Source organism: Mixophyes fleayi, chromosome 1 (genome assembly GCF_038048845.1).
Source record: "Mixophyes fleayi isolate aMixFle1 chromosome 1, aMixFle1.hap1, whole genome shotgun sequence".
Taxonomy (NCBI): domain Eukaryota; kingdom Metazoa; phylum Chordata; class Amphibia; order Anura; family Limnodynastidae; genus Mixophyes; species Mixophyes fleayi.
The window spans coordinates 373845884-373873869 of NC_134402.1; the positions used below are offsets into that span (position 1 = coordinate 373845884).

Here is a 27986-nt window from a genome sequence, read left to right on the forward strand (position 1 = left end):
TGAATACTAAACAGAGACGGTTTTAAAAGCTGAAACCAAGGATTGGGGTCAGAGAAGCAGTCTGTGAAATACAAAAATCTTCCCTAGTGTTTAGTAAATGTATTTAGCCACTAAGACTTTTATGCTTTCCTGACAGACAGGACATGGGCTATCACAGACATCTTCTGGTTCCAGTAACATGCCCAGGCATGGTTCGACATGGGTCTTGAGCATACTTGCCAACATTTGGCAAGTTGTATCCGGAAGAGGGGTGTGACGCGGCCAATCACGTCATTTTGGCCCCGCCCCTCACGACAAATATGCTGTTTTGTCGCGGGGTGGGACCAAAATGACGCAATTTGTCGCGATTCGTGTCATTTTGGCCCCACAATTACGGGATGCGGGAGATTTGCCAGCTCTCCCGGGAGTCCGTGAGACTGACACGAATTTCGGGAGTCTCCCAGACATTCCGGGAGAGTTGGCAAGTATGGTCTTGAGTATGTGATTGCTAAGCTTACCATTGGGGTTGCTAGGGAAACGTGGCGCTGTTATCAGGACTTCCTCCAAGAAGAGGTACATAATTAGTGTCTGCTGCAATATATAATTAGATGCAATAGTGATCAAATGCTAGGATTAGATCACTACAGTTATGGAATCTATTATCCAGAATGCCAAGTACTTGGGGAGTACTCCAGATATCATCATTATCTATTTATATAGCGCCACTAATTCCACAGCGCTGTACAGAGAACTCACTTACATCAGTCCCTGCCCCCTTGGAGCTTCCAGTCTAAATTCCCTAACATACACACACACACACACACACACACACACACACAGACCGAGAGAGACTAAGGGCAATTTAATAGCAGCCAATTAACCTACCAGTATGTTTTTGGAGTGTGGGAAGAGACCGGAGCACCCAGAGGAAACCCACACAAACACGGGGAGAGCATACAAACTCCACACAGATAAGGCCATAGTCAGGAATCAAACTCATGACCCCAGGGGCTGTGAGTCAGACGTGCTATATCACGCTGAAATATCACTCTTTGCCTATACTGCCCCTGACATTCCTCTCATTAATTTATTTAGCAGTGCTCTTCACAAATGGTAGTAAGAGAAGACAATCATGTCTGATCAGCAACAAGTTTTTAGTTTCTTGTCGTCTGGTTTTCAGAAAAAAGATTCTAATACCTATATTACAGTACTGAAAAGCTCACATAGGGCTTGTTCACAACAGCAATGAAAAATAACTAATGTTAAAAGCAGAGACTTTTAACAGTGTCAGAAGTGTGTTCTCCAAGCTTCTCTGCAGCACAGAGTACGTAAGGAGCACTACCATAAAACTCAATTACATTTTACAGAGCGTTAACGTTTGTGAACACTGCAAGCAATGCAGAAATTGGCCACTTGTCAAGAAGCATGTGTACACTTGTTCATTTGCTCACGATACATTATTTTCTGAAGCCTAAGTCAAGACCTTTTACTGAGTCTTTGTTCATGTGTGTTAAACACAGTTGGAGCATGAGATTTTAAACATCCAAATATACAAGGCCTTGCAGACAAATGACACGCAGAACCGACGCACAAAATTACCATCTGGAAAGCTATAATACAGCAACATTTAGATCACTTTATGTGGTTTTACTTAAAACTTGATTCAACTACAATGCTGAGCAGACAGCTCATTAATAGTGCTGGAAATATATATTGTTGCCACTAGTGAGACAGAATGTGTTTTAAGGCCCTATCTAATCTGAACTCAGGCGGTGGGTTTCCTGAAGACATGAATTCATCCTATAAACTCCATCCAGCTGATATACACGATGATGGATTCAAGTTATTAACTGATCAAAAAGAGATGGATGGTTTTCTGCTCTCCCTAATCTACATCATCATCTTGATTCATTTAAAGATAGGCCATGCACTTAACAAGAGTAGTTAAGGTTCCGATAGAATCAGCCATATAATCTGAACCGCTGCATTGAGCCCAAATCAATCAATATATTCACTTGTACGGGAAAAGGACTGTTAAGTACTTACAACCGAGGCCATTAATATTATTTAACACAACGTTCAAAGTTTTTAATAAGAATCAAGAAGAGGCTGGTGTTTTCTGCCTGGATCAGATACCACTATATAGAAACATTTCAGCTTTGATGTATCCTCTTTACTGAGATGTGCTTTTAGCCTCCATTATCACAGAAAAACAAAAGACTGCTCTACAGGGGGAACCTATTCCAATTTTGTCTTCTATTTTTCTATTTAAACAGCATTACAAGGGAAATCAATACAGATAATTGCAAGAAAAAGTGGATGAGGCAATTTTTCAAATTTATCAAAGAAGAGAACGGAAAATGCTACAGATTTTTAGTAATTGAGCCCATGCGCACCCTGTAGCTTAGCCATGCATTTAAAACGTTCTTTGAACAGATTATTTTCAGACATTATTGTAGAAAATTAAGACTAACACATACAATTGAAAATAGATGCATTAACCAATTCAATGCTATGTAAAATACTCTAGAGCAGAATCTTAGACCTAGAAGAGTCTAGCAGTGCTGGGGCAAAGCTGGTGGATTATTCACAGTGCTGCAATTTAAAACACTCAGCTATGGCCCAGAACTTCCCCGATCAAATAGACAGGCACAAATATGTCCTTTTCAAGGGTATGGGGGTGTCAAGGAGCTGTGCATTCTACAATGCTATTGTAGAGGGTTTTCATATGATGCACGAAAAAATAGTAGTAGTACAATTGCAGTATTACAGGAATGGAGCATGTCATTATTAAAAGAAGCACACAAGTAAGAATAAATGAGTGTTCATGGCACAAAACGCACAATATACTAGTATCTTATATAGTTGGGTGTATCCGATGTACAACTGACATAAACCTGGCACATGCGCTCTTGGTGCAGAGATGGACGTAGCTTGAGACGCCTCTGATGCAACCTACTGGTATTCATTTTACATGCGTTTGATTTTAGCATTTTATGGTGCATATGTTTCCAACTCAGCATCCGTCCCTATGTAGATGGCACACTACATCCAGTGCTTCCCTATGAGAAAGTGTTATATCCAGCAAAGTCACGTGGGGCTGTTAGAGTATATCGTTTGCTCCTCTGCTAGCTATTGCTGTATCTCACTGGTCTCCTGCTATGTTGTCTGGAGGATCCAACCCAAGAGTGAGCTCGTCCAGACAGATTATGCTGGATATTATGCGCTCTCCTGAGAGAGCTGGGTCACAGAGGAACCCCATTGTTTGCTTACTACATAGTCCAGAAGGTGTTATGTAGAGCATAAAGAAAATGACATCAGAGCCTGAAGTGTTGTTGTGTCTGGAACCTTCTGTTAATTAAAACCTTCTGGTTTAAAGTTATCAGGTGCGTCAATAGGACCAGTGTCTCAATATTTATACATTTACTGCCCATTTTTTAGTTATATTTAAAAATATGACAAATGAAGTGACAACAAAATGTACTAAATGTATTCATGATTGACAAGGTCTGTATCGCTAGGCTGTGGCTGATTCTAAACTGGATTAAGTTGGTCAACGAAAGGACATGAAGGATTCTCTATACTAGCAGGAAGGCCATAGCAAAGTGTGACAGTATCTGGACCAGGTGGACTGACTCTCTCTACATGCTTTAGCTTCCATGAGGAGATTGAGTGAGGATGACAAGCAGCGGGCATCATGACACGTGGCAAATGGCATTGGACTTGCCTGTTTAATGTTTATAAAATTAAACATTATGGGCCTGAGTCATTAAGGAGAGCAAAGCATAAAAAAGGAGTAACTTTGAATCTGGGCAAACCAATGTTGCATTTGAGGGGGAGGTAAAGTTAAAATGTAGGCACAGATTTATAATTGGGGTAGGGCATGTCCTAGTTCAACTTTAAATTTCAGTGTAAAATTAAAGCTATCAAGTATTTGTGTGCTGGATGAAAAAACAGCCAGTATTTATCTTATGTGCAAAATAATAAATTAATTTGCACCCCTTCCATTGTAACATGGTTTGTCCCGAAGAACATTTACTCCTTTTTCTTGTCTTACTTTCCTTAATGACTCAGGCCCTATGTGTTTAATAAATGTGCCCTCTCAGATATTTACACATTAGCAAGCATAAAGATTATAATAAATAGTTATGAGATTACTAGAAGTGCATGTTTTTTTACATGCGTATGCATTTTTATTTGTGACCAAATTGTTATTATTTCCATATCTTGAGTGAGAACCAATTAAATTGAATTGGAGATAAAAAGAAAAAAAGTTAAATCATCAAAAGCAAAAGGTGCTTATAGTTTGGATATTTATGTGGTTGTAGATGTAGGAAATTGGATTTAAATTCCTGTTCATACCTTGCCAATGCAATAGTCCCAATTCACATAGTTTAGTAGTGACTGAAGCTCAAACACACGAAAAAAAGTACATAGGTGTCTCACTAAGGAAAGCATTGTGACTGCGTTCACATATATACGTGCCAACTCTCCCAGACTTCCGGGAGAAGCGATTCTCCCACATCTGTAATTGGTTTAACAAAGATCAGATTACCATATTTCTAGCACTAGGAGGAAGCCACAGACTGAGAGCTATATAGAGAAAAGAGCAGGGTCCTCCAGCCGCACAGTGGTAATGTGAGGACTGATGTGGAAAGACTGGATTATCAAATGTATGTATACATGTATGTATATATGTATATATGTGTGATACAAAGTTCATACATTCCACTTGTTTCTTTAGCACACATGCAAAGTAATCACTTGTATGCTGCAAGAAATATGTCAAGTATATATGTTTTTTCACCATACCAAAAGTCATGCCTATATATTTACTCTAATGGTGTGCTAATTCAGTGATGGCATTCCAGTGGAATATCTTTATCTCAAGGTGGTAATCAGTTTTTGGCAGAAGTCCACCCACCCAAAAAAAAAAAATAATAATTATTTTTTACCAATAAAAATCAAAGTGGTGACATGAGTACAACCATATTATGTTTTCTTTCTACATAATGCTTCTTCATTAAAATGTATGTCATGGTATTCTGCATTAATAAGTCATCCCCTGCACAGGAAGAGACGAGGAATCACATGAAATAATTATAAGAACTCACATAGGCTGACACAGTGTTTGAGGCGTTAACAGAGAAACTGATGTGGAGTCTTCTTACCTGTAAATAAGACTCCAGTCCATGTCGCCTTTGTTCCAGCACTTTAGGGATCCAGTTCCTTACATGTTTTGATGGCATTTCTGGTGTTTTAATGCTTTTCTTTAGCTGTAGAACAGATGAAGAAACTATATTAAGTGTTGTAACTCAATTTATACACTCCAATATTCAATTTTAGTGTTAAAGTAAAACCACCAAAAACTCAAGTTAAGAGTATCCAAGTTCCATTTATGTATATAGCGACACTGATTCCTCAGCACTGTACAGAGAACTCATTCACATCAGTCCCTGCCCCATTGGAGCTTACAGTCCTAATATATACACACAGAAAAGCAGACAGACAAAGACTTCCATGATCGCAGCGCCGGCATCCCTCTTCCCCACCTCCTGTTTGCAGTGAATGTCGGGCATGACACCCGATATTCAGTGAGGAGCGGCGCACGGAAGAGAGAAGAAAGAAGAGAGAAAAGAGAAGAAAAGAAAATAAAGATGAAAGAAGGCAATACAGAGGTAAGTAAAAGAGTGGAGGAACGCAGAGAGGCACATGGGGATGAAGAAAGGGGGGGGGGGGGAGAGATACAAGGCACAGGGTGATTAGGAGGGGGGATACAAGGCACAGGGGGGGATGAAGAAAGAGGGGGGATAAAAGGCACGGGGGGTGAAGATGGAGGAGAGGTACAGGGGGATGAAGATGGGGGGAGCAGCATGGCACAGGGTGATGAAGAGGGGAAAGCAGGGGTGCAGTGCGATCATAAGGAGGTGGTTGTGATGAAGGGGCACAGTAATGTGTGTGTGATGTTACAGGGAGCTTTTGGCAATGTAGTGTGTGTGAGGCAGGTGGTGGCTAATTCATGGGTGCTATTTTGTTTGCGGGGTAATGGTGGGACAATGTAATAGTGGGGACTATTAATTTAAGATGGGGAGGTTTGGGTGCTATTAAATGTGGGGGTGATTTTGTGGAGAATGAGGTCTCTTTATTAAATGTGACTATGAATTTAATGGCAGTGATGGTTGCAGGAAATAGGTATATTTATGAGATGTAAATACTATTCATTTATTGCTGGGGCTGTATGTAGGGAGGGAAATAAGTTTATTTATTAAATGGGAATACTATTATTTTAATGTTGGGGCTGGAGTGAGGCCTAATTTTGAAATGTGGGTGCTATATTGATTTAACAGAGGTGCTGGTTGGAGTTTTCTAAATTTCATGTACCCATTTTTTTCCCAAATAGGGCCTCCAACATTCCAGGATCCAGACAAGCAGCAACTGATCTAAAGACACCAACAGCCACAGGTGGTGACATGACAAGACAGGTAGGAGAGAGCAGGACAATCTGCCAACTGTCCTGTATTTGGTGGGTGACTGTCCCACTTAGTATTTGGTCTGACTGCAAGGACAGTTAGGAGGTATGTCCTACTTCACACTGTACTGCTTGTGAAGGCAGAACTGTGTGCACCTAACAGTAGTGCTCACAGTATTGCCTGTGTAATTTGTTGAAAATGTGTCTAATAACCATATTACATCATAGGAGCGCCCTTTCTTAAGTGCCTAGGGCCCCCTGAGCCTTAATCCAGCTCTGATTAGCAGGACGAATCCGATAGTTGCTCCCAGTCCCCGGACAGGACACAGCCTGCAGAGCAAGCCGAGGAGCTCTAAGTCTCATGAGATTTATTAATCTTGTGAGACTCAGAGCTTCCCTGCTCACTCTACAGGAAGTTCCCACCCTGATGGATGTCAGCAGCATCAGAAACATAGATTAGTACAGTGGACTGGGGTGTTGTAATGTGTTTCTGGGGTGGGGGGTGGCGTGATGTGGATGGGGAGGGCCTGATAAATGTAATGTTTTATTATAATGTATGTATCAATGCCCCATGCTGACCACGCCCCCAACATAATGTGGCCACGCCCTTGGCACTGCCGCTGCGCAGCGACACACAGTTTTTTCCTGCTCATCAACAGAGGTGGGCCTGTATGCTTCAAATGCCAGGGCTGATTTTTAGTCCCAGTCCGGCCATGTATACAGGTATATAGAAATACGGGCTTCCAAAGGAAAATGTCTTCATAGTTCATAAATTGGGAGATCGGGGTGTCACTCAATACCAAGGAGCAGAAATCACAACAGGATTGTGAATAACAGGTACTGGCGGTATCCAGGAACAGCTATAATCACATATCTTTAGAAAAGGTATGTCACATTGTCATAAGTTCATCATGTTTGGTATTTAAATGTGTGGGAGATTATGACCGGTTTATTGAAGGGGGAGTTATGTCTCTGGGATATACCTGAGAGAAGCTACCAAAGTTCAAAACTTTAGGAATCGTTTTGAACAAATCAATCCTAAGCGACTCCCATGGAAAATCCCTGCCCCCTATTAGCATTTAACACACCCCTGTGAAGACCGTCCCATTTCATTTTGCTTAAAAAACCTGTGTTGGGAAGGGCAGGTTGTCAGATTTTTTGGGAAAACAATTCATATTGATAAACTGTCCATCTTCCAAGCCAATTTCCCTTAGCCAGAAAAGGCAATTCATGTAAATGCTACTCTGAATGTAATCCCTTTTATTTTAAACTGCTTTGCTTGTGTATGTTATCTCAATCTACTAATTGTTTATTAATTATTTTTTGTATCTGAATGCCCTGTACTTTTGTATATTAAATCTATAATTTAATATGTTGCGTCCTTGCCGAATCCATTAGCCTGTTAAGAATATAGCTGGACCAAGTTAACCCTTTGAATGCCAGTGTGAGATTTGTTGATACATTTGATTAACAAGCTTAGTGTGTGCTTGCATTTACATTTGTGTAACAGTTTGGAGGTGTGAAGAGTTAACCCTTGGCTTGCCGGTGTGGGTCTTTCTAGTCTATGAGCAGGTTGAAGCCTTGGGTGCTAGTGTGCGACAGTATACTGGGGTCCTATTGCCCATATTCAATAGGTGGTGGTAAAACTGAAGCATGTGTGTGTGTGTCGGTGGTCTATAACCTACGTGATCCGTAGAGAGAGAGTCTTTGGACTGGAATCGTTTGACCTCATACAGCAAACACCCCCAAAATCACGGCAGCTGGGAGCGTATTTGTGACACTTTGGTTATTGCATTTTAATTTTCCATCCATACTCTGAGTTGTCCGTTTGCGCTAATAGTACCATTGTAGATCCTCCTCTTTCATTAACAGATGTTCACAACTTCTCCACTACTGTGACCAGCTGTAATTGGTCGGAACAGGCCACTGTGACCAGCTGTAATTGGTCGGAACAGGCCACTGTGACCAGCTGTAATTGGTCGGAACAGGCCACTGTGACCAGCTGTAATTGGTCGGAACAGGCCACTGTGACCAGCTGTAATTGGTCGGAACAGGCCACTGTGACCAGCTGTAATTGGTCGGAACAGGCCACTGTGACCAGCTGTGATTGGTCGGAACAGGCCACTGTGACCAGCTGTGATTGGTCGGAACAGGCCACTGTGACCAGCTGTAATTGGTCGGAACAGGCCACTGTGACCAGCTGTGATTGGTCGGAACAGGCCACTGTGACCAGCTGTGATTGGTCGGAACAGGCCACTGTGACCAGCTGTGATTGGTCGGAACAGGCCACTGTGACCAGCTGTGATTGGTCGGAACAGGCCACTGTGACCAGCTGTAATTGGTCGGAACAGGCCACATGGGTCCTAGTTCCCCTTTCCCCTGCATCTTCAGTTTTCCTGTGCACCAACGCCTGCTGCTGGGTAAAATTGTTTTAAGAACAAATAATAATATTAATACATTCAAATGAATTCGCTTTAGCATCTCTATAATGTTTTAGACAAATAGATTTACATGAAATGCAAAACTAAACCAAACACTTAGGGCAATAAATGCTATTGATTGCAGTGCAAAGTAGCTGCAGACATCTCCTAACAATGATCTTTATTTTACACTGTACCTAATAAATAAATAGTCTCTGGCTAATTGCAGCAGGAGTCTCGGGATTGAATGTTTCAGAGTGGAATATATAGAACAGAGAAAATATTACTTATGATGATCACTGCATAAAACAATCTGTCCATTACCAACATCACAATTTTACAACTATCCAAATGACAGTAAATCCTAATGCATGCCTGGCTTAAAACACCAGTCAGTGGTCCTCTGTGGAATCTATAGACTGAGATCTTTTTCCTTAATTACCAATATCAAGACACATCTAAACCCTTTCCCTTCACTTTATAAATGTCTCCAGCTTTCACGGGGCCATCATCACAGCTGCTGCGGGCTAGGACCATGTGGGTGAGTGATGAATTACACTGGAGGAAGAAGAACAAACCTGAAATAATACAGGTGTCCTGCAGGACCTGGGAGGCTACAAGATAAATACTCCATGGATGCTTCTCTGCCATTGATTAATTGTGTCCACACTTTAATCTCAGTTTGATTACTTATTTTCCTTATTTGTTACCACTATGGTTTAACCAGTAACTGTACATTTAGAACATTCTCCCTCTGTAAAAAATAAAGCTGAAGTTAACATGTTTGATTTTTATAAGCTGCTTGCTCTATTTACATCACATTTCTCAGATATCAAGAAGAGTTCCCATCCTTTAAATACACCACAAAAAGACATATTAAAATCACATTTATTTGCACACAATTGGTTACTGTGATCCAGGAACATAAGTCCTCAACTATGCATGGTAAGGCTGCAAATCACAATGTAGTGTGCATTTGTTACACAGTACACATCCAGACATGATTTCTCCCTCATTGCCTTAATCCTTATATCTATCTTAAGCTGGGTACACACTACAGAAATTTCCAACAACTTTTTATGCCGATCGATTTTACATGCGATCGATGGTCCGATCGCTCGGTCCATGGACTGCATACACACTAGCCTTGTTTTAGACGATAAAGGGAAGAGCGGACGTCCCTTTAGCGACTTTTTACAGCCATGTTGTTGTGAGCAATGATTGCAATTTCGGAAGTATATGAGGAAGTATCGAAGGATTGTCGTGGATCGGTCGGAAGTTTATACACACTACACAACGGAAACACGATTGGAATGAAAATATTTAATGGTACGACCAACCAAATGAGGCGACAATCGTCCATTTGGGCAGACTTTCGACCATCGTGTTACTGCACACACTGACCCGACTTTTGAACGAGTGGTTGTATGTCGGCTGATTGAGCCAATTATTGGACAAAAACCCTGTAGTGAGTACCCAGCTTTAGTCTGGGTAGTTTTCTCTAGATGTGTTATCTATAACAGTTTTACCAACAACTGATTAAAAAAAAAAAAAAATGCCAATCGCCATGCTGATTCATGTGTACACACTATACACGTTTTACAAGATTTACCCTCCGATCTGTGCGCTTCAACTGTCATAACCATTGGCTGAAAAGATCCTGACTCTGTAAACTCTATGGAGATCCTGATCGTAAGTGCGTACACACTGCAGGATTGGAACCACATTGTTCTATTGCTGAATGATGTTTCAGTTTGAAAATCTTGATCAACAATTTCATGTGCTTTGGAACGATAACAGTTTATCGTTCCAGGGTTTATCGTCTGACTGGCCAGATAATCTGCTGAAAACATAGTAGTGTGTACCCAGCCTTAATCTGGCCTGCAAGATATAAACTGTATCTGGAAGAATGTGTGTTGGTCCCTCTGAATCTGCACCTCTCTGTGTATGAGACTGCCAGCCCTTGTGAAACTAGTCACCTGCACTGTTCTAATTTGTCAGGAGTATAGGAAATACCGCTGTGTCCTTTGCTGTAACTCGTGGCGATAGTCATGTCACTCAATATACTTTCATGAAAAATATGCTGCACGAGACAAGTAATAACAACAGAAAATAGATTCTAACAGTTCCCAGCTCAGACAATTTCTCACTGCCTTTAGCTAGACGGAACCAACTAGATCTGCCCATCCCCTTCACTTGAGTGATGTCTGCATAAAGTCCATAGCAAAACAGCAAAACTCAAGACAATGGGGAAAAGCATAATGGGACATGTAGTTATATCAATGAAAGCTGCCTGCAGAGCTCAGTGATGAAAGCAGTTTTAAAAAACATCAAATTTAAATAAATCTGAAAAATCAGGGGAGCAAAGCAACAAAAATACAAAGATTGCTCTCGAATTAGCACAGTTGTGAGATAGCGATATCACACACACACACACACACACACACACACACACACACACACACACACACACACACTATAGCTACACTTTCAGGTTTAGTTCACATTTGCCATATCCTCTATGAAGCGATGTGAGCAGGTCGGCCCATCAAAAGCTGCAATCGCTGAGATTCCGGCTTCAGATTGGTCCTCCTGCTCATCCCATAAACAGGCCTATACAAATGTTACTTACAATCACAAGTACAGTAGTTTTGGTTTGTTAATGACATACTAAAATGAAGCATACACACCAACTTTAGAAAGTTGGTTTCCGGGAAAGGTGGGCGTGATAGGGGGCGTGGCTCCAAAATGTGCATCATTTTGGACCCGCCCCCGTGACGTATTGACGCAAACGCATTATTTGACAGCGGGGGGGCGGGGCAAAATGCCGTGATTCACCGGGAATCGCTGCGTTTGGGACTTAATTTTGCCCACTTCACTAGGAAGTGGGGCACTTCCTAGTGAAGTGGGCAGATACGGGAGATTGCCACACTCTCCCGGGAGTCCGTGAGACTCTTGCAAAATGCGGGAGTCTCCCGGACATTCCGGGAGAGTTGGCAAAAAAGAAATGAAGTGGCAATCATGATGTTGGTTCAGTCACAAGAGCAGGCCTGTCAATGACCGCTCTGAGGTTTCAGTGATGTTTAAGAGAACAGTTTGAATACGTTCTCAGCCGTCTCTCTGAACATTACAGCAACAACATGACAAGCAGTGTTTTACTGTCCATTTAAACGCACAGATGACACTAGCATGACAAAAGAAATAAAAGCATGCGTTTCTACCTTACATTGATTAGACATTACCTTTTTATGGAGTGCATGGAATTCACTATACCGCTTTTCAACAAAGTGTCTTCTGCCATTCACTAACACTTCTATTCTAAACACCTGAAAGTAAAAGAAGAGTCAATTACACCTTTACCAGTATACATTAGGGCATACTTGCCAACCTTTGAATAGTGAATTCCGGGAGATCCCGGACAGGGGGTGTAGGTTGGAGGGCGGGAGGTGGCGGGATGCGGTCAATTGCATCATTTTGACCCCACCCCGGCGACAAAAACATCACTTTGTAGTGAGGGGCGAGACCAAAATGACGTGATTCACCGCAAATCGCGTCTTTTTGGCGAGTAAATTGCAGTATGCGGGATACTTGCCTGCTCTCCCGGGAGATCTACCCGGATTTTGGGAGTCTCCCGGACATTCCGGGAGAGTTGGCAAGTATGCATTAAGATGGTCTTTCATTTTAAAAATGTGCAAACATATTATTCAATGTGTGTGGTGTATGTTTGTATTTTATTGGTAATATTTTAAATTGAAATACACATACTTAGCGAGTTATAAACATACGTACACTGAATAAATTAGGGACCCTTAAAAAGTAATTTGAATAAAAAAAATGGGCTATATACTTAAATTAGGACTTTAATTCCTAGTAAAAGGATTTACGTTACTTCAGCCCAGATAATGTCTGCATCCACCTTGCGCAGGCAACTGGTGTTTAAATCTTGACGGCATGGTACGTGCCTATTAAAATATTTTTAAACTCCAAGGAAGCACTCTGGAACAAAACAATGGATATATACAGTACATGACAGGTTGCTTTCTGTAGCCTACATATTCATCTCCAGTCACAGCTGAGTAACTGCCTCCTATTTATAATGTACAGAAACAACATGCTACAATGTGTTTTCTGAGTGTGACACTCATGACAGGATGTGCTGATTCCAGTAACCACTGCAAGGTTAAAGGGCCAGAAAACTGGGATCTCCAGACTCACTAATTAGTAGCCAACAATAAAATATGTCACTGACATGTGGGGTCAGGAGGTGAGGGATAAAAACAGATGACAAGCTACACAGAAGGGGTCTTCTAAAAATATAAAGAAGGAAAAGCAAGAATATTGGATACACAGGTTATAATAACCCTATCCAAAATGACAACCATTGCAGCATTCCTCAAATAACACCCTGTCAGTCGTCAGTGACCCTAGCCACAGTCAGCTATCCTAAATTATCCTATTAAAAAAAAAGAAAAAAGCCCAACAAGTCACAGCAAAACAGTTTGTACAATTATTTCCTATGCTTCCTCCAATCTCAACAGAACAGAAGTGTTGCTAGCACTCAAACTGTTATTTTGTTCACACTGTACAAAGATCCAGTAGTTAATGAAATTCACCAGCTATGACAAAAAGACTTTGAATATACTTTTTTGTATTTATGCAATCTCAACAAACCCTCCTGACATGGATTGTCTTGCATGGGGGCATGGAACATCCCTTCATGAATATTACTAGTGATAGTCATGAGCACAACACAGGCTTTAGATTCATCATATAAAGCCTACAGACCATTTGCCTTCCATTGAGAGGGGTAACTTATTTCGGGTAAGATCCGGTCAATGCATTAATTTAGTCTTTCAAGTAACCATCAAGATCCTTAACAGTGAAAACCGAGCTTGTGTGTTACATGTGAAAAAGAGGCATAGAGAATACACCAAAAGTCTGTCTGCTTGAGTCTAGTAAGACCAATGATGTTGGAGTGGAGGAGGATTTGTAGTGAAAAAAAAAAAACAGATTTTCCTCAATTTCCATTTAGCTCAATGGGAACATCAGGTATCAGATTTAATTAGTGTGCAAGGGTGGACATTTAACAGCAGGTGAGATGACTAGTGTGGTTGTAATTTTGTAATGGGAAATAAGGATATAAATATAGCGAGTGTGTAGTTTAGTAAATGGTGCTTGACAAGCAGCTGGCCATTCATCTTGAAAGGCAGCTCAGTGTATTACCTCAAAATTGGTGTTGCCTAAATAAAATTTCATTAGGACATATGCTGACATGTGTTCTGAAATCTCAGGACACTGGATGCTGCCTTATCACAGGTTGTGGATAACGGACCTTCCTTCGCAACATCTGTCACAATATAAACAAAATCTGAACTAAACTGATGGTTTCAGTGGTTACAGAGGTTGTTAACAAAAGGTCAGCTATTCATAGTATATCATACTTGCCAACTCTCCCGGAAGGACAGGAAGAGTCACGAAATTCGGGTCAGTCTCCCGGGCGAGCTGGCATTTCTCCCGGATCCAAGACATTTGACGCGATTCTCGGTGAATCACGCCATTTTGGAGGGCGGGAGGGGGTGGGGCAGGGCTAATCGCGGCATTTTGGCCCCGCCCCCATGACATACAGCACGGTTTCGCAGGGGCGGGGCCAAAATGACACAATTGGCCTTGCCCCGCCCTCCAGTCACGCCCCCAACTCCCGGAAGCAAGTTTTCGGGAGTTGGCAAGTATGTAGTATATATGACAAATGGCAGCAACAATGTGTTTGGTATTTTAACTGGCAATTTCCAATAGAAGTTCTAATTTATATATCAGGGGTTATTCTAGAAAGTTGTAGTATCCAGCATAATGATTTTAATAAGGCAAAATTATACTTAAGTGGCGTTAAAACGTAATTAATGTTGTGTGACAGCTTCTCTGGTGATGTTGGGGTCGCTGTAGGGAGGGATCGGACGCACTGACCAAAATGACAGCTGGCTCCAGATGAAGTGTAAGGACTATAGAATCTGGACAGAAGGTGTCTAACATAACTCTGCAAACACCAGAAGTTCAGTGTCCTTACTGCATTGAACAAATCACTGAAGAGTGGGAAAAAATAGTTTGCTGTCCCCAATTTGGTGGAACACCTTATCAATTTTGATAAATAACTTATTTAAAAGAGATAGGTATTTCAAATAGCTTAAAAAGGATAGATATTTAGTATAAATTCTTTAAAACAAGCCGTCAAGTATCAAGTTGTATTTCTGCCTGTCAATGATATGCCCGATTGTTTCAACAAGCTGTACATGGTATTCTGCATTCTATACTGTATCCAGGGGCGGCACCACCATTAGGCAGCTGCCTAGGGTGCCAGCCTCTGGGGGGATGGCACTGAGGCCAGGGATACAATTATTATTATTATTATTATTATTATTAATTAGTTAAATGAATGCAGGCGGTGAGATCGCTCAGGGCAGATCACCCGCCCGCAATAATGTTGCCCTACACAACTATGTGGTGCTGCTACAGTGCAGCACCGCATCTTAAAATCTGCCCGGCTCCCAGTTCCTGGCAGCGTTGTGACGTCACGACGTAGAGGAGCCGACAGGAGTCAGGCAGAGACAGAGACAGAAGTAAGAAGCAAGAAACTAGAGGTGGGCAAAAAGAGAAAAGAAGAAAGATGAATAAGTGAAGGGGAGTACAGAAAAAAGGAGGCTACCGAAAACGGGGGAGAATGGATGCTATAGAAAGGGGGGGGGGGGGCGTGTGGGTGCCATCGAAAGGGGGCGGGGGCGTGTGGGTGCCATTGAAAGGGGGAGAATGGATACTACAGAAAGATAAAAATGGATGCTAGAAATGGATGCTATAAAAAGGGGGGGTGAATGCTATAAAATGGGGGGGTGGATGCTATAAAAAGGGGAGGATGGATGTATAAAAAGGGGGGGGGGTGGATGCTATAAAAAGGGAGGGGATGGATGCTATAAAAAGGGAGGGGATGGATGCTATAAAAAGGGGGGGATGGATGCTATAAAAAAGGGGGAGGGAGATAGTCTCTAACTTTTCTGTCACATCCTATCATCATCACCATTTATTTATATAGCGCCACTGATTCCGCAGCGCTATGGGATCTATGTACTATAATAGTGCAGTGACAAATTGCAGCAATGCATAATGAAGCACTGCTGTTATTCACCAAGCCAGGGCTACTCTAGGATAGTTGAGGAACCATTTATGTTTTTTTAGTATGTGCCCTCTATTTGGCTCTCCTTTGTTGCTTTCTATTAGTATAATTCATTTTACATCTACAGAATACATTAACAAATGCAAGTAATTATAGAATGGTCTAGATTATCTATATCAATCACATTACCTTTCTCTATTTATTTGCACTTGTTAGTATATTTAATATTACATATACAGAATATATTAATATACAACAACAAAGGAGAGCCAAGTAGTGGGCAAATACTAAAAAAAAATATTAAATGTATGTAAGCAAGAGGGTTTGTGAAAAAAATCTGGTTGGCAAGGGGGTATGTGAGAGGGAAGCAATTTGGGAAAGTAACATGTCTGGGAAAATCAGGTGGGGGGGGGGGGGCATTTTAAAGAAAAGCTTGCGGGCAAAGAACTGGTTAGGGCATTTAGGACAGGTGTATGTGAGAGGTAAGATGGTGGACAGGGGGCATGTGAATGAAGCTGGTGTTATGTGGGTAGTGACAAAAGCTGATGGGCAAGGGGTGGCATATGTGAGAATAGCTAGTGGGCATGATGGGCATGTGTGTGAAAACTTGTTGGGCAGCTGGGAACATGTCTGTGTGTAACAGGTGATGTTAAGTATTTTTTGTTTTGCTCTGAAATCTGACATTTGGAGCCTCTCCTCTAGATATCCTGCGTTTGCTCCAGTGAACAGTGAAGCCAGGACAGCATTCTGCGTCAGACATCAGTACATCAGAGCATCTGGACTGCAGCCTTACCTACCAGCCAGGAAGAGGTAAGAGTTAATATTTTTATTTTAAAAATGTCAAGTGTGTTAGGGTCTGGAAAGTGAGATTTTTGTGGAGAAGAGGCGGAAAGTTTAAGCTTTGAATAGGGCGCCGAGCAACCTTGCACCGGCCCCGACTGTTTCATAATTAGAGAAGCTCAGGTTCGGTTCCCCAAGAAACGAACACACCTGAACTTAGCAGATCCGAGTACAGAGCCGGCACGACATGGTACTTTCGCACGCCCTCGGAATTGAAAACGAGGCAAAATGTCATTGTCACGTTGGCAGATCTCACAAGCTTTCGATTCTATAAGTACCGCCCTTCACGGCGATCCAGCGCCATTTCACAGAGGGACACAGAGGGGTAGCAGAGTTCTTAGTAGTCTCTAGTGTAGTTGGGCAGTGTCATAGGTAGAATAGAAAGAGGAGGGATAGCAGTGTTCTTCAAAGTCTACAGTGACATTCAGGAGTGCTCCACTGCTAATTGCACCACTTTTCTTTATGGACACTGCTGTGTGGTAATGTTTCCTAGATGTGCTAGGAACTGCCGTGTGTGAGTCATTGCTCTGTCGCTTAGAATCCTGCTAGGTCATTGCAGTCTTTGTATGAAAATAATATTGTGACCAGTGAGGTGGTAAAAATTGACTGCAAATGACTTGAAAATTAGTGTTGAGGTTAATAATAATGTAGGGGGGAAATAAAAGCAAAATTATGTGATTTTGGCAAAAAAAAATAGCCATTTTAGAAAATAAATTGGTATCCAAAACCCAAAGTTAATCCAGATCCAAAACCAAAACTAGAACATGGGGGTCAGTGAACATCTCTAATCATAATGTGTTTACGATGAATGCTGGCACCCAAATATTTAAAAGGCTTAGAACAGCCCCTACAGTGATACTACAGTGAATATTTGGGATGACGCCAATTGAAAAGCAATTTATTTTCCAATAAGCCAATTATGTAACCAGGAATAAGCTTTCTGATGATATAATATAAAATGACTGAACTGAGAAAGTGCAGGCAGTGTCTTGTTAACAATGTAAGGAAACCGGTTCACGTAACAAAGTGCCAAAATAAAGAATGTAGAATTACAAGCTGAAAAATAAACATTGTACTTAGGAAATTGGTTTACATTATAACAATACTATCTCCTAGCAGATCATTAAAAATATAGTTGCTTGTATTAAGAACTTTGAGTCTGCTCAAGGTGATGTGCACAAAAAAAATGTACACAATTTACCCTACAATTGCCAAGGAAGAGATCAGTCCATGCAGCACTGCTTCTAGGCTGCCATGAAAACATCTCTTCCGCCACGAACTTCTGCAGCTGCCAGGTCCAAGTGCATCAGTTTCATCGTTCCATCAACCACTCCTCCACCATAAGCGCTGGGAAGAGACTATGCAGAGTGGCTATGGATGGCTAGCAGCAGATTGCTCAGTGTTCATCTAAAAAGTACCACAGTGACAGGTATGGCCCATCTGTGGAATTAGCTACAGATCTTGTGTTTTTTTTTTGTTTTTTTTTGGGGGGTGGGGGGGTTTAGCATTGAAAGTCTGGACTTGATCCTCCTAGACTGGAGAGCGACTCAATAACGACAAGTAAAAAAAAAAAAAAAAAAAAAAAAAACCACAAAAAAAACCTCAGACAAAATAAATAAAAAGAAAGGAAAAACAAAAACACCCATTAAGTTTCCCATACTCTTTTCATGTAGTGCCAAATAAACCACATTTTAAACATTTCCCCAGTCTGTGTACCTATGGCTTAATTGATACCTAAAAAGCTCATATCATATGGCTGTGGTTGAACAAAAAAGGTTAAACAAAAATCTAAAAACATATTCTTTCATAAGTGTAAAAAAAAATATATATATTTTCCAACAAAAACATAATAAATGCAAAAAAGAACATAAACATATAGAAACAAACAAATAAAAACTACCAAAGTAAAATCCTGATCATTCTGGGCATGCTCTTTCCAATACATCTCTGTCATCCAAAATCGAGAATCAGCATATTTTTTGCCTCGATTCATTGTGTATGATAAAGAGGATCAGTTCCAAGCGATCTGGCATTGATTTTTCACCCCCCAAACAAAGGCCCTTCCTAGTTACATGATCTATCATAATCAGACAATTTGTATTTTGGTTTCTTTTGTGGAACAAAGAAAATATGTTGACTTGCAAAAGCAGTTGATGTTTTCTACCAGCTGTTCCTTCCAGTATCATGTAAGAGCTGAGAAAACTGGAATCAGCCCGCGCAAGGCCTGGGAAAATCTGGATGCTCTATGGACATCAAGAGCGTATTAGTATGTATTCACTGGGTATATCATATGGGCAAACTGAAACACAACTGAGTTCTTCCCTAAAGGCACTGTGAAAAATGTTGAGAGAAAATCTGCCATTCACACTTAATTATTAAATATTGTAAACAGAGCAAGGTCATATTTTTGGAAAAAAACACTTGGAAGTGGTTGTATAGAAAATTGTGCTTTAAAAAGAAGAACACAGAAAAATGTCAGTGGTCATTGCTCTTTTAAAGGCTTATTCACATGTCATTACTTCATTAGGTTTGGTGTAGAACAGTGAACTAAGGCAGCAGAGTGACAGGTCTGATTAGTAGTATAGGTTCCCATTCACTTGACTTGAGCAGCAGGATCTCGGTCAGATCTCTGCCATATTTGGAGAGAGACAAATACGAACGACAGATCCGACAGGGCACCTTTAGTGTGGTCAGAGAATAACACACAGTCATATGCAGTTATTGACCAATCACATTTACAGTCCACGCTGACAGACATATGGTAACATCCCGCCATGCATCTGGAACATCTCATTGTGATATAAGTCTAAGTCGGTCCGACAGTCATAGCATGTACGGGCACCTTAGCACATGCATACTTGCCAACTCTCCCGGAATGTCCGGGAGACTCCCGCATTTTGTGAGAGTCTCCCGGACTCCCGGGTGAGTGTGGCAATCTCCCGAATTCTGCCCACTTCACTAGGAAGTACCCCACTTCCTAGTGAAGTGGGCAGAATTAGATCCCAAACACCGCGATTCCCGGTGAATCGCAGCGTTTGGCCCCGTCCACGCTGTCAGATGACGCGGGTGCGTCATAACATCACAGGGGGCGGGGTCAAAATGACGCGATTTTGGTCGCCCCGCCCCCCTCACGCCCACCTCCACTGGCAGGCTCCCGGAAGAGAGCTTAAGAAAGTAGGTAAGTATGAGCACATGTTGTAACAGTTCTCCTCTGTTATACAGCCCGGTTTATAAAAAAAAAACAAAAAAAACTTCCCTTACTTTCCCCCAGGTATATTCTTGCACAGCAGTGAATTCATTTATTGTACCCTTTTCGTAATGCCACCTCTTACTTGAATTATAAAGAATGAGTAAAATATAAAAAATATTAACTGTAGAGATAAAAATATGTCCTTCTACTCCCCAATGCCTAAGAAAAAAACAAAAGTTTAAAGGAGTGACTATGATACTATGTAAATTTTTGCTGTGACCATGTAAAGTGCAGGCTCTTCTCTTTCAGTAATCTCCAGTTAACCATCTGTGCTTGCAGTTGGGACATTGGCATAGCAAGACTCACTCTTCTGGTAGCCCACCTCATTTCCCCATGTCTATTCAGCCTGTGATGCATACTTGCCAACTTTTTAAAAATAATTTCAGGGAGATCTTGAATTTAACACGGCCAAAGAGGGTGTGCCTTGTTCTTGCCCACAAGGTGTGTCCTGCTCCACCCATGGGCATACCAAATGCTACCCAAGGGTGCGTCTACCCATTTATTAAATTGCATACCATTGTACCATTTTATTATTTATATCATACAAGTAAAACACAAAACAAAAATCTATACTGTACGTCACTAACATAATATAAAACATCGGCCAAAGTGGGGGTTTATACAGTGATATTCCATACCGCCACTTCTCCTGCTTCCATTGTAAAACTATCAAATTCCATTCACTTACATTCTATAATATATATACATCAACACACAAAGATCTGTTCTCTAGACCATTTAGCACCTTCTGGGAAGATTTTCCCAGAGGAGAAATCCTGGAAATCTGCAAGTATGCCTTTACTGTGCAATGCTACCATTATTACAAGACCTTATATGCGTTATTTACTTTTGGAACCCCTCCTCTCAATATAACCTGCCACCCCCATGTTACAATAGGGGGTACCCTTCTGTGAGGACACTGGGGTTGGAACCATAGCTCTCTAGATACCTGGCCCTCTAGGTTCACAGGTAAGGAGACAGGAAAGAGATGATAACCCATTTTATTAAACAAAGTGTACACACTCAGTAAAATACAATAGTGCTCCCAAGGAGAAACATGTTCACCCACCAAATATAACAAGTGTCAGAAAATCACCAGAACAAGTTAAAACTCCCCAACAAAGTCCCCAGCAGGTCCCCTATCAGCACAGAGTCCTAGCAGGCACACATTCCCAGCAATAAAGTCTGCAGACAACAATGCAAGAGGACCAGAGATTCTGGTCTGTAAGGTGGGTCTGTATCTTGAAGACCCCGGGCCGCTCAGCCAACTCTCCACCAGCTTGGTGGAACCCTGGGCATTAGTCTCCCTGCTGATATAGGCCCAACAATTCTCCAGAATCTGTGAGTATGTCCCGATGAAGTAATGACAGAACTAGTCCTAGAGGTACACTGCCCGCCTAGTCTGAATAAGCTCCTGCTTTAGCAATCCTTTCTGGCCATGAGAGAATACGGTTACTCTCAATCAGTCCAAGTTCTCTCTCTTCCATGATTCTCCAACCACATCCGCTCTCAACCAAAGTCACTCGATTCTTGCCCCCTCCCTGGGTCAATCCCCCCACCAACCATGGTCCCTTTTTATTGGTGGTGTGTAGAGTGTAGGTGGTAACAGGGGTGGAGGTCGACATGACATCAGTGGTCTACCACCTGCTGTTTCCATGCCATCCAGTCTGGGTTGGAGGTGCTGGAACAATAGTCAGTAAACAGGCAGAGACCACTGATTGTAGATAGAGTCCTGACCCTTCTGTTTTTAACCTCTTCCATTCTTTTTTATGTCAAAGGGTCCACAGCTGTTTCGCACTTCCAGTGAGCTGCCTTCTCCCTCTCTTTCTGGACACTACAACAATACTGAATATGGCCAAAGGGCAGCATTTAATAACCGATTGGGTCAAGGTTGTTCAATTGGCCCACTGACAGACCGGGCTGTCCCGATACACTTACCAGTATGAATCACAGAGAGCAATTATTTAAGAGATATTGTTTATCATAATAGAACAAACAAGGTTTTATTAATACTCTATACCATCCATAGTATTACTATTAACTATATATTATTGGGGTCTACTTTTATTAAGATCTCTGGGATGAATGAGTAATCAACTACCACAGCAGCATAATATTGTCATACCAGTACTTATTACTAATATAATCATAGTGAGAATACAAGCGATTTTGCAGCTGTAACTGCAATTTTATTTTCACTTTCTTCACTTTGTATCTATTTTAATATTTTCGCTAGTTGTATCCAGATATTTTAATGAATACTAATAAAATGTAACTTTTAAACTCCATACCCCGGAGTGCCCCTGTATACACTCTTTTTCTCTTTGTTCAACATTGTTAAACAATCAGTGTTAGGGTGCACCCTCCAGTTATGAAAATCAATTAATTTGGGAACTAATATATGTTCAATAAAATTGGGGTTATTGATTAATTGACTTTATTGATAAACGTGCGGTTACCTTTGTACTGAACAATTTAGAAATATAACATCGACACAACCCACCATTTTTCCACCTTACAGCTACTATTCTCCTCAAGATTAGAGTGTCTCTGTTATGTACACATAAGGCCACATGGTAACCTTTGACTAAGATTGTAGGGTTTATTTATTTATATCTGGTGATAGGGCTGATTTTTTGTTATTGTGGCAATAGAAAAATGATCTATCATTAAAATCTCACAGAGGTAGCCGAGTGATACAGCTGCTTTGGTGGCAGCACGGTGGCTAAGTAGTTAGCACTTCTGCCTCACAGCATTGGGGTCATGAGTTTAATTGCCAACCATAGCCTTATCTGTGTGGAGTTTGTATGTTCTCCCTGTGCTTGCATGGGTTTCCTCCGGGTGCTCCGGTTTCCCCCCACACTCCAAAAACATACTAGTAGGTTAATTGGCTGCTATCAAATTGACCCTAGTCTCTTTCTCTCTCTCTGTGTGTATGTTAGGGAATGTAGACTGTAAGCTCCAATGGGGCAGGGAGTGATGTTAAGGAGTTCTCTGTACAGCACTGCGGAATTAGTGGCGCTATATAAATAAATGATGATAATGATGATGGTACTGGCTAGGAGCTGAAAAGGTTAACCCAGCTAACTTTGCAGCGAAGATAAATGTGCATACGTAACATAATCACTCATGAGCAGTGAAACTGAAAGTCCAGACTTTGGCTTTCAAATCCACTAATTTAAAAAAAAAAAAAAAAAATTAAAATTATCTATATCTATCTATCTATGTCACGCCATGAAGGAAGTTCCTTGATCCGGTAGGATTTCTTTTGGGAATCCAAGCAGAGTGTAAATTAACAGTAACTCTTTTGCAATAGTGCTTGATTTAATATTCCTTAGTAAAATTGCCTCAGGGTATCATGTAGCGTAAACAAGAACTACGAATACATATTGATGCCCTCGGGCAGACTTCTCGAAGGGACCAACTAACTCCATGGCAATTCATTTGAATGGGACTGGAATTATAGGGAAAGGTACCAGGGAAGCTCGATAGTCTGGTTTTGGGGCAGTCCGCTGGCATACTGAGCAGTCTTGACACTATCTCTTGACTGCCATACGGATTCCCAGACAGTAAAACCTCAGGAGCACCTGGTTTAGTCTTCTCCTCTATCAGAAGCCCCATCCCAAAATAGGGTGTATGGGCTGATGTTCGTACCAAAGGGACATAAATTTGTGGCATCAACAGTTGATAAACGATTTACTCCTATACCACTGCCACCCTGTATAGCAGATCCCCTTTTATTATAAAACAAGAATATCCTTTGGCTGGTCTCTCATGCTTCTACAATCCATTCACTTCCACCACATATTTTCAAGCATTTTCCAAAGTACTATCATTAAGTTGGTCCCTCGCAAAGCCCTGGAGAGACACAGTCCTGGATATTGGGGACCAATTGTTAAAGTTTAATAATTGGACGACGGTAGTAAAAAATAATTTCTTTACAGTACAATGAGATTCATACGCAATGGAATCATTATCATAACATCTAAATTATATCGAGTTTGGTATCATTTTGTCCGCAAGTGTATGAGAAAGTTTCCAGTGTTATTTATGTAGCGTCCGCACCTTGCAAACTCATATATAATCACTTTTCAAACACTAAATAGCCAGTTCACATGTATCATAAAGGAACCAGTTTATACAGGTCTAGAGGCGGGAATCTGAAGGACACCTGGCAATCTCAGGGAACAAATACCAATGGAATCCACCAATGCCACGTCGAATTCTTGGGAGGTTAAAACCCTTCGACCAATGAATAAAGATCTTAATACTTTAACTGTGTACTCTTTGTGATTTCACTGCTTTTTACAACTGTACTGTTTATAAATTGATCACCTGTGGCTTTGGAAACCAGAGCGTTCCAATATCAGCTTGTGTTGGTGTCAATAGGCGCAAGCGTATGTATATAGTGTAATCACTCGCCGGGCTCTCTGTCAGAGTAACTAGATAGATGCATAGGTAGATAGATAGGTAGGGATAGGTAGGTAGGTAGATAGCCGCTGGGTGTTTAGATAGGTAGTTAGTTTAGTTCTTAGATCGATTAGTTTAGGTAGATCAGATAAGCAGATAGATTAGCTAGATAGATTAGCTAGGTATTAGATAGTTAGGTCTGTTCTCTGTCAGAATCTGCCCTCAATTCATGCTGTCATTTCTATATTATGCCTCACCTGGCCAGCCTGCTTCTCCTAGGTCCATCACCTGGCTTCCTCATTACCACCTGCAGCCTACTGGTTCAGCTCTTCTTAAGGAGGCCAAATCTTGGAATATCTGCAGTTGCATATCTTGAAAGTTGATTGTATCTTTAGATCTAATTGCATTAAAGTAGTTTTTCTTTTGTTTGATAATACAGAAGACGTACTATAATGTCTTGCGGTCTTTGATCAGCAGTTGATTTGGTTCCAAGAGCTCGGTGTGCACGATCCATCAGAATTTCTCTGTCTGCTAGGTATGAAAGTAGGTGATTGAAGAGGCCGGAGAGGAAGTCAGGCAGGGAAGAGTTTGTCACAGACTCTGGTACATGGTAAATCCTCAAATTATTTTGCCATGACCTATTCTCTTGGTCTTCTTCTTTCTCTTTTATAGAATCCATCTGAGTACAAAGCAGAGCTAGTTCTCGTTCAAAAGTCGCCTGAGCACGACAAATGTCATTGGTTTTCAATTCAAGAGTATCAGTTCTAGTCCCGAGGGCTGCTCTTTCTAATTTGAATTAAACAATAGCTTTCTTAAGCTCTTACTGGAAAGTAAATTTTATGTCTCGTGCTAAGTTAGTAAAGCTGCCTAACTGTTTCTTTTTTTTTTTTTTTTAAATGTCAGCTGTATAAATCCTAGATCAAAAACACTGCTTTGTAGCATTCATAGCAGATCAAATGTAACAAATTAGCACTATTTAAATAGCAGAGTCATCTGGAGATGAAAATATGGAGCATAGTTACTTGTTTTCATCAGAATATTAAACAAAACAAAAAAAATTAAATTTGAAAAATATTGGCCAAATTAAAAAATTATTTACTTACATATAGCATTTTTTCATACATTATATTCTGTTATTGCCATCATGAGATGGAAACAGAAGGATTGGGCAAAACTTGTACCACCTCGATCATCGCCCCATGCAAATTTTGCCGCTGGCAGGGGCTACTGTCATCGCCTTGATGATTAGGGTGAAGTTAGTATTTTTGATGGATACAGTGCTAAAACAAACGTAATGATTCTTTCCCTAACCTTCCATATTTTAAAGCTGCCAGAAGAGTCAATACTATTTTTTTGGTGCTAATGTTAATATAATTGAGCTGTGCTCATGAACTAAGCAACTGATTAGCTATATAAAAACTTTATGACACTAATTTTCTATATAACCAATAAACTTTTTTAATCAAGAGTAATAAGCTCACTTAACATGGCTAATTCTCCAATCCCATTTCGGTCTAGATAATCAGTTACAATAGTTTTTCTTTTTCCCAATCTTTTATTTAATTAACAAACCCATGTCTCTACCGGAACCTAATGACAAGGAGATATTTCTTCCTCGATTTACAATGAATTATCAAATGACTTCTACCTAAATCAGTTGTGCTGTGGTCCTGACACCTATTTACATGAGATCACATCAAACCATCACCCACTTGATAAAATGCAGATGCCACAGTGTATCAGGGCAGCACCTGACTCTGCACCGACAGTCCAAAACAGTTTTCTTGATCCCTCTCAACCTGAAGTCTTGTCAATATATGGATTGTCTTGCTTTCTAATTCAGTGAAAAATCTAGTTTTCTATTAGTCTCTGCCTTTCTAATTTTCTATACAACTTTACTAAATGTAATTATTAAGGGCAGATTCAAGAAAGCAATTACTGAGCTACTGGTTTGTATCTGTAAAGTCTTAATACATAGAGAGAAGCTTGAATGCATTCACAAGTTCAAAAAGGAAATTCTGTATGGTGAAATGGGATGTCTTCACCTATATTCTAAACAGACTGACTGGAAGCAATAGAGGTTGTTCACTTAGTAGCGCACAGGCCAAGGGCTCCTAACCTTTTATCGCATGGAACGCAAATTATGTCTGTAAATCAGCTTTGCTACCAAAAAGGATCCTAGTGTATGGTAGGGATTTTAGAATGTAAGGTCCAGTAGGGCGGATTTGAATGACTACATATTATGCTGCGCTTTATAGAGAATATAGTTCGCTATAGAAATAAACACTGATAATACATAGATGTAAATTATATTATATGCATATTCAGATTCAGTTTCCAAAGTGGAGGGTTTTGATAATGATAGTATTATAACAACTGTCCATGGAAATTAGGTGCGGCTAGCAACCATGATACCAAGAAACAGTTTCCCCCTTCACAGGGGTGCGTGATCAAAAATATCATAGCAAGTCATCACTAAACATCCCAGAACCTGACACTCTGGCACAAGGTAATGTATTGTCTGAAATATTATACAATACAAAATATTGGCAGTGACCATGGAACAGCACATTATCAATTGTCTCTATCTATTCATTTCTGTGCAAATCAAATACCTGACTATTTTCAACATTACCAGTCTCCATTAGATAATATTAGATTATTTCTTTCTCAAGAGCTTTGTAGCTCAGAGAATGTGCTGTGATAGTAAGAGCTTGAGCTGAATGTAGTGTGAATATAAATTACAACATAACACCATTTAATACTTAATATTGCTTTTTACATCATAGTGACTTTTACAATATTTGCAATAAAGTGTCAATCTTGAATATTAATACATTGCTACCATTCATATCTACACTCTCTATACCCATTTATTGTATAAAGGCATGTAAAGAAAGATGGTATGAAGTGTAAGTTTATCACATAATAACTGACATGCTTATGCATTATCTTTACCAAGCTGTACCTCACATTCAGCATTACCCGATTTAAAATTAATCCCAAAAGTAATCTACCAATTACAATAGCTTCTACCGATAGGTGCCTGGATCTAAAGCATTTGGGACTGAAGCTGTGCCTGCTCTAATTCTAGATGTGACTTTTTTCGACTGAGAGCCATAACAACTACTTAAGTTCTATGGAAAGCGCTCATTTGATTGGTTTCGGAGTTGGTGGGCGGCACCTTCTACTGAAGTTGGACGACTTCCAGCTTTGGATATCTGTACTACGTTCTCTCTCTTCTGCAGCAGCATATCTGAATGCGGAATATATTTCCACATATTTTTGTAATCCAATCACTTTGCACAACTAGTTCAACATAATTGTGACAGGATGGACCTCCTATGCCACCCTGTCTGTTGTGTTGCTCAGGACTCGCTGGGGTTCCCTTGCCACCGTCCCCTTGCTTTATCCCAAATGTTCCCTCACCTCAATAGGAGGGGCTTTTGCTGCTGCCAC

General features: G+C 40.7%; 1 protein-coding gene across 1 annotated transcript in view; it reads right to left on the bottom strand.

Moving 5' to 3' along the window:
* Nucleotides 1–27986, bottom strand: part of SNX24 (sorting nexin 24) — a 117079-nt gene that overhangs the window by 42827 nt on the left and 46266 nt on the right. The window contains exons 2-3 of the mRNA XM_075179153.1: nucleotides 12111–12194; nucleotides 5151–5255 (exon numbers count right to left, since the gene is read on the bottom strand). Of these exons, the coding sequence (XP_075035254.1) occupies nucleotides 5151–5255; nucleotides 12111–12194 (189 nt within the window). The remainder of the gene's footprint in view (nucleotides 1–5150; nucleotides 5256–12110; nucleotides 12195–27986) is intronic.